Consider the following 12,029-nt stretch of genomic DNA (forward strand, 5'->3'; position numbering starts at 1 on the left):
TGTGTGGTAACTATGAAAATAACAATTGGTTTTAAACATATTATTAAATATTTTTGGGCAAAATTCCTCTGTGGTACTTAAACATAAGGACACATATATTTAATTTTACAAGATCATATTTAGGAATAGTTTTTAGTCTAAGAAATAATGGTAAACTGGGACTACGAAAGTTACTCTTTGTTATTAACCTTAGTGCTCTTTTTTGTACAATATTGAGTTTCTCATTATTAGTCCTCTACGTTTTAAGGTGTGGCAAAATTATGGCATTATAAATGTTAACTAATTTTTTACCGGTTAAACTGTACTTTAGTTTTGATAAAACACAAATACTTCTTGAAAGCTTAGAACAAATATTAACAATATGATACTTCCATTCAAGTAACTGGAAGTAACAGATTGAACCAATTCACCTAAGAAACTTAATGATTCTTTATTAAAATGCTATTGAGATGGATGGAGTACGGAAATAATGAATGGAAAGTAAAAAGAAATGTAACCGAGAAGAAAGACTGGTGCACTTGTGTGGATAAAATGGAAGGAAATGCATGCAATATACATGTAGACCATAAACCTTTGAAAAAAAAACATCCAAATTTGCAGGGTTTTCTTCATTTGCCTGCTCCTTCTGCACGAACGATATACCTCTAGCACACAATGTAATGGGCAGCATGTTTTACTTTCCGCCGAAATGGGGGTCACACTTCCGTTGATGAGTGGATACCAGGTGCGACCATGGGGTTTCGAAAAGAACCCTAAACAGGGGAAGTAAGTCTTTTCCAGATTATGAAAATGCATCTCTTAAAGTATTTGGGTTGTGACACCCAACAAGTATTGGAAATATATTCCGTTTTTTCAGTATTTTAATCGTTTTTGACAACCTTATAACGCTACATAAGCCTATATGTAACGTACTTACCCTTACTATTCAATAGAAGTGGGCCCCGAACGGCCTCTCGAGCTCTGGGAGGAACCGAATTTGGATTTGTAAAGTCGTCCTAAATCTGATTAATCGCTGTTACCATAGTAGTAACCAGAATTTTGCACACGAAACGCAAATTGAATGTTTCCGTTCCAGATGCGAAACGAATAAAAAAAGCTCATGTCACACAGTTTGCATTACAGGACAGTTTTACGACCATGACGACGGGCCCAAAAGTCTCTTCCAAAATCAACTAGCGTCTTAAATATAAAGCGTGCACGTCCTCAAACGCAAGGTCGGGAGTATGAGAACGAGGAGGAGCATTATGTATAATTCTTATAATGTTCTTTTGTAAGATTTCAATCTGTTCCATTTCAATTTATCGTCATTCATGAGCCCTAAGAATCTGGTTGAAGAGACCCTATTTAGAGGAGTGTTGTCCCAAAGGATGTCTCCAGGTAATTTTGCAAAGTATTAACAAATAACATAAGTTTGTCTTCAGGATGTTAATGGATAATTTGTTAGCTTCAACCCGTTCAACTACATGTCTCAGTTCAAGATTTATAGTAGATAATAGTGTATTTTGGTTAGAATGAGAATAAAATAAGGTCGAATCGCCTGCAAATAAAATTAAAGATAGAACATTTCGGGAGCGTTTCATCAACATTTTCATCCGACAAGTTGTCAGATCTGACATCTTTCTCTGATGTTGATTGGCTGAGAGGTATTGTTACTATGGTTACTGTCGGATAAAATAGGATCCGACAAGTCCTTTCATGAAACGCCCCCTGAAGATTTATAAAATTAATTTATGTACATAACAAATGACCCAATATAATGGTTACACTTCGTAATTCCGAAGGTTCGATAATCCGAAAACGAAATAAGGATCAATATTCCGAAGATTCGTTCGTCCGAAAAGGAAATAAGGTTCGTTGTTCAGAAGGTTCGTTATTCCGAAAACGAAATAAGGTTCGTTGTTCTGAAGGTTCGTTATTTCGAAAACGAAATAAGGTTCGTTAATCATTACGTTTTCGGACTAACGAACCTTCGAAATTACGAACCTCATTTCGTTTTCGGACTAACGAACCTTCGGTATTACGAACCTTCGGAATACGAACCTTTAGAATAACGAACCTTCGGGATAACGAACCTTCGGATTTACGAATGTATGCAAAAATATTGGTCGCAATGCAGAAATATGATTATCTATTTGTACAATTTGTTTTCTATTAGATAAATAATTAATGAACCATCCAAAATCTTTCCCTCTAACACCATAGTGTGACAGCTTTACTAATAGGATATCATGGTTAACTATATCAAAAGCCTTGGAAAAGTCCAGGAATATTTCAATAGTATGCAAATGTTGATCAACGGCATGTGATAATGTATCGATGCATTTCAATCCCGCTTGAGTTGTATTGTGATTTGCTCGAAAGCCAAACTGTGATTCGCAAAATACATTATGTTTGTTTAAGAAGTATGTCACTCTAATAAATACAATCCTTTCGAAAACTCCGGATAATGATGGTAATAGTAATATTGGTCTGTATTTTTTCAGATGTGTCTCCTTTTTTAAATATTGGGATTACTTTCGCAATTTTAATGTTTTTGGTGCAATGCCATTGGTGAGTGATATGTTAAAAATGTACATGTAGGCCAAGCGGAGTCGCTATTGTTGAGATAATGGATTTGAGGACACAATTATCAATCTCGTCGTATCCTGAACTTTTCTTTTCTTTTTACCAATTCACAATTCCTGATTATTGATTGATGTATTGTCATTAAGAAATAAAATATAATTAAAATTATCACGTAAAATTGGTGTAATATTAACATATATTGAAAATACATGTAGGCATTGGCGGCGGAGCAGAGGATTATCCCTTGTGTTTGGGGGAACACACTATTGATGCGTCCCCCCCCCCCCCAACACAAAAAAATATCCTCTGCTCCGCTGCCAATGCATGTAGGAGGAACCTGAGCACGGAACCTTGTGGTGTACCTAAATTAACATCTAGTTTTTACAGATTGAATACCATCGACCACCACAAACTGTTTTTTTTATTATTTATTTATTAGGTAACTTTTAAACCACTGTAAAGATAAACCTGTGATTCTATAAAAAAATATATATATTTTTAAGAATGTGATGATCGATGGTGTCAAATGCGTTCGACAGATCCATAAAAACTCCAAAACAAAAGTTGCCTTTCTCTATTTCATTTAAAATATAATCAGAAAAACAAATCACACTTAAAGAAGTAGAATAATTCTTACGAAAACCAAACTTTTACTCTATAAAAATGTATTTTTTAGTAAGATAATCAGTTAGCCTGTTAAACATTATTCGTTCAAGTAATCTGGCAAAAATTGAAAGGAGTGCAACAGGTCTATAATTTTCAATATAATCTTGATTTTCCTTTTTAAACAATGGCACAACCTTTCCTATTTTTAGTTTTTCAGGCACTGAACCAGTACTCAGAAACATATTAAAAATATCACATAAAGGCAGAGTAATATAATGTATGCATTCTTTAATAATTTTTGGTGATATACTATCAGATCCATTAGCCTTTGAAGATTTAATGAAGGAAGACATTTGAATTATTTCATGAACAGTTGCATTTTTTTATAAAGAATGATTCAGGAGTTGGGAATGGAAAAAAAATCTTTAAAAGAGTGCGAATGATTTCATATTGACTTTGATAATTATTTACCGATATTAACAGAATAGGAATTGAATTGGTTTGCTATATCGAGCTTGGATGAAAATTTCACATTTTCAAGATACATTTACTTTGGCAATGCATGTTTTTATTACATAATATATTATTAATATGTCTCCAAGTTTTCTTTATATCACCTTGTATTAATGAAAAATATCATTCTAACATTTATGTTTGGAATAACGAATGATATAAGGTTATTATTGTAGATCTTATATATCATTACATGATGACAATTTGTATTTTTAGACTCATTTTATACAATTTATTCTTACGACTAACGGATTCAGGAAAACCCTATAATCCATTTTTTTTTAATTTAGACTAATGTTGTTTATTACAAACTGTCTGAAATGGAAAAAATGAATCATATGCATCAGATTTTTTTTTTCAAAACAATTATTGTACATTTCATTAACATTAGCACAGTTTTCTGTGCAAAACCAATAAATGATTTTCAATTTTTCTTTAAATGACAATATATATTTGCATCACTAATTAATCTCATTTCAGATTCACAGAATACTAACTATACTAAAAAAATGAAGGCATACTGAAATAAAGAAACAACAGTAATAGGCCTATATACAAACAATGCAATAATAAAACAATATTTTTCAGTACATCCATGCACTTGTAATAGCAAAACGTCCTATTCTGAGAGGACTTAGCCATGCCCGAGCTAGCAGTCATCATTTCCCTTTTAATTTACTACATTCTTTCTTCCTCGAGGTCCGTCTATCATAGGCCCGTTGATATATTCAGCTTCGCTTCCACGTGTCAAGTCAAGGTCCTGATAAGCAGCTGCCTCATTGCTTGGTCGTTCATAGAGCTCCACATACGTCTCGGAAGCACCTTCAGTCTGTTTACCGTCAGCGTGTTCGTCATCCTTTTGTGTATGGGGAGTATGATGGGATAGCCGTCTGTGTTATATAAAAGTAAATACATAAAGAAGGAAAACATCTCTGTTAATAAATAAAAATGAAATAATAATAATAATAGCCAATTTTATAAAGCGCTTTTCCCAGAATGGCCCAAAGCGCGTTACAGCATATTATTACCCCGGTCATTGGATTCATTTCAATCCCGCACGAAAAGTGCACAATTTCCACTCCCTGGGGAGCATTCCTTGCATTCATCGCAGGCTCATTATGAATACATGAGAAATACATTTCTTCCTCATTGTAATGATATCACAAAGAGTTCATCCATGATATGGTGTTGTGAAACCTCTAAATCGAGCCATCTTAAAAAAATCCCCACCATTTTGAATGAAGTATGTAATACAGCAATATAAAAGTTGTGCCATCACAATATGGTGACACATGTATATTTACCATGTGCGGTTTCAATATTGAAAAGTGTGTTCTCAACCTTATTATCATTTATTCAATCTTCATCAAACTCTCATTGACTCTTTTTATCTCTATTGTCTGACTTTACCGGGTTCAAAGGTTTTTTATCATCCTTGAAGCATATACCTATATTGCGCAAAGGGAATAGCCATTTAACGTCTAAAGAGTGTGGCTTAGGAGCCTTGGTACAAAATTATGCGAAAGGGACTTATTCAGCTTACCTTTTCAAGAGAAGTAAAATAAGTATGATTAACAATATACTTGATGGGATGAGCGCAGAGAGAAGAATTTCTTTAAGATGATAGCTTGGTCCATATCCTGCAAAAGTACAAATATGATTACATGGGAGAAACGATCAGATGACAATATCTTGGATCTCATCATGCCTACATCCCGTGGATGAGACGATCAGATGACAAGATCTTGGATCTCGTCATGTCTACATCCCGTGGGAGAGATGTTCATGGGATAAGATCTCCCGCGGGATGTAGACATGATGGGATCCGAGATCTTGTCACCTAATCATCGCATTCAAGGATTGTAGACATTACGACCAGGGGCTGCAGAAACCGTGTATAAAAACGTAAAAATTATCATATGATTTTGTGATTTATTGGATGGTCAGCCCCCCACCCCCTCCCACTTTAAAAACCGTTCCGCGGCCCCTGACGATATTGTTACCTGAACATTTGGTGGCAGTTTTAAGCTTCCATATTATTATCATACCCCTATTAAACCTGGTCTGCGACCCACATGTGTATCTCTGCACTTTGGCGGCTTCCGTTGCGTGTTCACGTGACAAGATTCACCTGACTTATCGTGTTACCGCCGTGCATTGTTTCAAAATTCTTTAGAATGTATAACTCCTAACATTCATTTCCTTCATTTTTATTGTGTATTACTATAATTCATATATCAATGTACAGTAACTTGATCAAATGCAACCCCGAAACTATTAAGAGTTTGCTGGATATATATTATCTATAGGCCTACATATTTTGCAGTGCAGTAATCATTTACAGGCATGACAACGGCGCCAGGCTTCAAACTTGACGCATATGAATCGGGGACCATAGACGATCAGACCAGAAACAATCATCTTACCCAAAACTTCGATTAGAAGAGTTCTTGACCATTCACCCGGGCCCAAACCATTGACAGTGTTTACCTGAAAGCAAGATAAAATAGTAAAGTGGTAATGATAGCAATTGGTGAGTTTCAAAAAGTACACAATTTCTTTCGAGTTATCAGATCTTGATAATTATATATGTTCTGGTTACTAACATGGTGACTGTTTAGATTTTTACGTCGAATATAAAGAGTTTATATAAAATTGCTATGTAGAACATGGTTAATGGGAATATGTGATTTACAAGATCACATTTAATAATGTATTTATTTTTTTATTTTTTTCATGAGGGGGAGGGTGAATCTAATAAAGTAATGCTTATGAGGCGTATCTAATGACCTGCCAAAATTAATCAATAACTGACAACACAAGCAAAGAAAATGGGGTATGAAATTCGAAATTTGCTTAATTAAGCATGAAATTGCACAGTGTGCACATAATTGAATCTTCCAAGGAGTCCGCAAATTAATGGTGTCGAGGAAACTTATTTATATTTTTAATACAATGTTAAAACTTCATATGGTGACAGTATAAAGACGAATAGTTTATTCTTTTAGGCGGGAAAGTTAATTCATCTGTCATAAGAATAAAACTTATTCCGGCTTTCTATAAATAAGAAAGGTTTCGCATGGAAAGGAGAAATTCAAAATGTTATAATACATGAAAAAAAGTCATATTGAGTAGGTGATATCATCAGTCCCATGTCTTACATAATGACCAGGATATGAAATATGTCTGATTTGTGAAATGAATCAAAGCTTATAAATGAAAAGCCTTCTTATTTCAAATCCAATTTTGATGAAAATTCCAGTGTTATGTTGTTTTTTAATCTCTTTTTACTTCGAATAACTTTTTGTTGAAGCCTGGGTATAGCTTTGGTAAAGGGTCAATAATGTGATTGATAATCGAATATCATCTAATATGACAGTCTTACTGAAGCGTAGAGACCGTTAGATATTTTTCCAACTGCACTTCTCTGAGAAAATTTCAAATATTCAAATCTTGGATATATAGCGCCCTCTCTCGGCGATGCTTGTTTTAAATTAAAAAATGGGCATTCAAGCACTTATCTTATAAATTTAGGGATTAGATATCCAAAAGTTACAAAGAACATATCTTGAAAGTTTCAGCCCATTCCATGATTTGGAATAGGATTTAATTGAAAGACAAAAACACACAGATATTTTAATTTGATCGGGTGACCCGATCAAGTTAAATTTCCATGTAAAATCGCCAAATTTATCCTGTAAAACACATTTTCATTTCATATCCTCCACATCATAACTGTTATAGGGCATATCCATTCATATTAGCTAGCAATGAATTGGAATAGTGATAGGTGCATTTTGGTGGATTTACCAAAACTATACACAAGCTTTAAGGTTGATTTGTCCCTTTTTAATGTTTACATGAGACATTTCTTACCCGTATCTCGTAGACCTCCCCATCTTGCACTCCTTTTATCACATAGATAATGTCGGTCACCTGGGATGTGATAATAGACCCTGAATGGGCATCTTCATGGATGGGTGATATCTTCTTGTAGTCAATAGTGTATCCCATTATATGGCCATTACGATGCAGTGGATGAGACGCATTCCATGTCACGATTATAACTGAAGAGACGCTTTCAGCTTCTATTTCTGATGGAGGAGGGGCACCTTGTTTGTATGAATTCAAATGAAAATATTAAATTAATCCTAGGAGAGGGCTATACATTGGTCAAAAATACCTTTTTGGCCATTTTAATATGGCAATAGATTTTATTTTTTCCTTGTAATATATCTCAACATGAAATGACAATATTTCATTCTCGGGTCCGAGAAAAAATGTGTGCCGGACCAAAAATTCAAAATGGCCGCCAAAACCCCCCCAAAATTAGGTTTCATCGTCTTGTGGTTCATGGATATTGGACGATACAAATTTTACAATAGCAATTAGTTTCATATACATGTGGTTATATTGCTTTTTTTCCTCTACTTTGGGTTTTACGGATATTTGCGAAATATATCTTATTAAATAAAACAATGTTAGTTATCCATAGGGGCCATACAGTATACAATGTATTATGCATACTGCACTGCATACAGGTACATGTATGTCCATCCATTGACCACCGTGTCAAGGTCTGTACTAAACTATAGTGACATAGAAATGAGCTCTTAGGTTTAAAGTTAGATGCCTTAGAAATTTAAGATATGTTTTGTCAAATATGCTCATTCACGGGGGCGGAGATGGGGAAATATCATTAATAATGGATTATGGATTAATTATGGATTAACCGCACATTATGGCATTTACACTGTGGCTATTGTGTTACCGTTATGATAACGTTGCCATTCAACATGTTCAATAGTAACTTCCGTGGAATCCTTGATTCTGATTGGCCGTTAATAAGCATTACCATGGTAGGTAACTGACAACATAATCATAGGGTTAGACATAACCAGGTAAAAACAAGCCTCCGAATGAAGATATGGCTAAATATGTGACGTGCGTACATGTACATGATGTTTACACTATTATCTGCAATTTATGTTTGTCATCGGGTTACATACATGTACATCAGCTGACAAGCAATCAAATTCACAAGTCGCATTCCAATTCTAAACCCCAGGAGCTCACTTATATGACACTACAGTTTATATACGGGACTTGTTACAAGTCTTGGTGGTCAATGCATGGGCATATATGCAGTGTTGTATGCACAGTACATAATATAACATACAGCCCCTACGGAAAATTTTTACATTTTCTTGTATTTGATAAGATGATTAATACTAATATTAGGAAAAAACAAGTTGCCTGCCCCAAAAAACAAATGAATAGAAACCAAAACCCAAAACCAGAGAAAAATACAGCCAAATAAATTAGTTGTGCCAAAATGTCTTTTTTTTGGGGGGGGGGGTGACGGCCATTTTAGATTTTGGCGCGTCACATTTTTTGCAGTCATTTGGCATGGTTGAAAATAAGTAAGACGAAATAATATTCGAAAACAAACAACGGACTTTACAAGTTTAAATATGTGATAAAGAATCAAAAGGCCCTGTAAAAAATTGGTATCCCTAAAAGTGTTCTATTTTATTCAGTTTATAACTTTAGAAGGACACCCATTTGAATCGTGATTGTGACTTATATACCAACACGTGACAGGCGTGTCTGCTTCAATAACTAGTGCGTGAAATTACCCTTATTTATTTATCTATGATATTCATTAAATATAAAACATATTGATACCTTTTTCGCTTTCAACCATAATATATTCCACCTATTATTCAGATATTCGAAAACGGAGCAGCTGTCTTACTTAGGTTCGTTTTCGGTTTTAAAAATATATATACAGTGCGAATAAAAAAGTTTACACTTTGAAAAAGCCCCTGGAATTAGAAAATGTACGACATGTGGGTATTTACCCTTTTTGTGTCAGCTGAATCTGAGGACATAACTGAATTTGAACAAAAGTTTTTATCATACATCTCCAGCATTTTTTCACAAAGTTTTTATCATTTAAAGTGGGTTTACATTTCATTTTTCATTTAAAGGGGAATCCAACCCAAATAAAAACTTGTTTTTATAAGGAAAAGAAAAATCAGACAAGTTGATATGTGAAAGTTTGAACAATATTGGACAAACAACAAGAAAGTTATGAATTTTTAAAAGTTGTAAATATTGGTAATTACTATACCCATGTAGACTTCAAATTGGCTGCATATGGGATGTCATAGTGATGTAAGGCAAGGACTTCTCTTCCATGTACTCCAATTCATATTATGGCTAAAATGTCATTTTTCCTAAAAGTTTTATTTCAAATTATATTTTTCTTTCATTAGGACATTAAACATATACTACTGGGGTTATATTTAGATTATGGCCCCAGGGGAATGGGTTCTTAAGAAAAAAACACAAATACCTGATAATAAAGTACATGGTCTATGGGAAGGTTGTCCTTGCCCCTTGTCATAATTTACTTACTCGGTTGCCAATTTGAAATCTACATAGTATTAGTGATTTCAATTTTAAACCATCTATAACTTTCTTATTGTTGGTCCGATTTCTTTCAAACTTTCTCCATTCTGTTTAATTTATTTTTCTCCTTCCCAACACAACATTTTATGGCTTATGCTGGATTCCCCTTTAATACTTGTTTCTCCACACTTTTCCTAAACTTGACAATGATTATCAAAGTGAAAATCAAGCTCAGCCATTTCATGTAAATCACAGCTCAGTGTAAAGCAAATATCGTCACGATGGCATCGGTGGGAGTGGGGTGGGGCGTAATGCACTCTTTGAAGTGTTTTGTGCAATGAAACGAGTTTAAAAAGGTAAAATATATTTTCAAATCAATTTTACTAGCTAAATTCCATGTGTTATTTATGATTAGGGTCTACTTTTATTCGCATAACTACTTCAAAGTTCTGCAAATAATTTTTCACTGACTTTTCAAAAGTAAGTGTTGCTTACTCAAGCGGAAATATTTTTCGATGGTTATATCGTCATTTGTTTAAATGGATCTACAATGTTAATATGTGGAAAAATCTTCAGGATATTACAAATGTATAATCTTACACGATTTTTTTCTAAGTGTAAACTTTTTTTGATACGCTGTGCATATTTATTACCTCAAAATCTGTTCTGTTCAACTGCTTTTGTCGACGGTAATTATCTAAATTGACCGACGAAAATATCTATGTAAAATAAATGTATTGCCACTAACGGTGCGCATTACTTTGGTCATTAATATTAATAATAACAAATACATATATTTTATTGATGTTTTTCCCCGAACAAATTAATTTTAAATGAGATAAAGTTTAAATGATTCTACTCGGCTTACTATCTTCTGCAGTCATAGCCAATAATGGTTGACTCATATCACCTTCTGAATCACGATTGAGAATAGCCATAGTGATAATATAAGTGGTGTATGGCTCTGGCAAAGACAGATCAAAACCCATAGAAACATTTAAAGGAACATCGATGGATCCTCGGGATACCGTTGAAACTTCCACTGAGTTCCAATAGATTCGAACGCCCGTTAATCCACGGGGTCCACCCGCCAGTCATAAGGACCACTGGTCATAATACCCGCTAGTTATAAGGACCGCTAGTCATAATAGTCATAAGGGTCGCTATTCATAAGGGGCTTTGTTCATAGAGGTCGCAAGTCATAATCAACGATGAGGGTCGCCATTCATAATCAAACAAGAGGGTTGCTAGTCATAATAAAGGAAAAGGGTCGCCAGTCATAAGGAGGAAAAGGGTTCGTTGATCATAAGGGTCGCCATTCATAATAGTGGATGAGGGTCGCCAGTCATAATAGTAGAAGGGGTTCCCCAGTCATAATGGTAGATGAGGGTCGCTATTCATAATAGTAGAAAGGGTTCGCCAGTCATAATAATGGATGAGGGTCGCCAGTCATAATATTAGAAGGGGTTCGCCAGTCATAATGGTAGATGAGGGTCGCTAGTCATAATAGCAGATGGGGTTCGCCAGTCATAATAATGGATGAGGGTCGCCAGTCATAATATTAGAAGGGGTTCGCCAGTCATAATAGTGGATGAGGGTCGCTATTCATAATAGTAGAAAGGGTTCGCCAGTCATAATAATGGATGAGGGTCGCCAGTCATAATAGTAGAAGGGGTTTGCCAGTCATAATGGTAGATGAGGGTCGCTATTCATAAGAGTAGAGAGGGTTCGCCAGTCATAATAATGGATGAGGGTCGCCAGTCATAATAATGGATGAGGGCCGCCAGTCATAATAGTAGAAGGGGTTCGCCAGTCATAATGGTAGATGAGGGTCGCTAGTCATAATAATGGATGAGGGTCGCCAGTCATAATATTAGAAGGGGTTCGCCAGTCATAATAGTAGAAGGGGTTCGCCAGTCATAATGGTA

General features: G+C 34.9%; 1 protein-coding gene across 1 annotated transcript; it reads right to left on the reverse strand.

The window, feature by feature from the left end:
- Positions 1–3,989: 3,989 nt before the first annotated feature.
- On the reverse strand, positions 3,990–11,171 carry LOC121416674 (contactin-3-like). Its single transcript, XM_041610148.1, has 5 exons — positions 10,970–11,171; positions 7,561–7,796; positions 6,111–6,174; positions 5,228–5,324; positions 3,990–4,574 (listed from the first exon to the last, which is right to left on the reverse strand). The coding sequence occupies exons 1-5, from the start codon at positions 11,088–11,090 to the stop codon at positions 4,355–4,357; spliced, it is 738 nt and encodes a 245-aa protein (XP_041466082.1). The 5' UTR covers positions 11,091–11,171; the 3' UTR covers positions 3,990–4,354.
- Between the last annotated feature and the right edge of the window lie 858 nt (positions 11,172–12,029).

Source organism: Lytechinus variegatus, chromosome 6 (assembly GCF_018143015.1).
Source record: "Lytechinus variegatus isolate NC3 chromosome 6, Lvar_3.0, whole genome shotgun sequence".
Lineage (NCBI taxonomy): Eukaryota > Metazoa > Echinodermata > Echinoidea > Temnopleuroida > Toxopneustidae > Lytechinus > Lytechinus variegatus.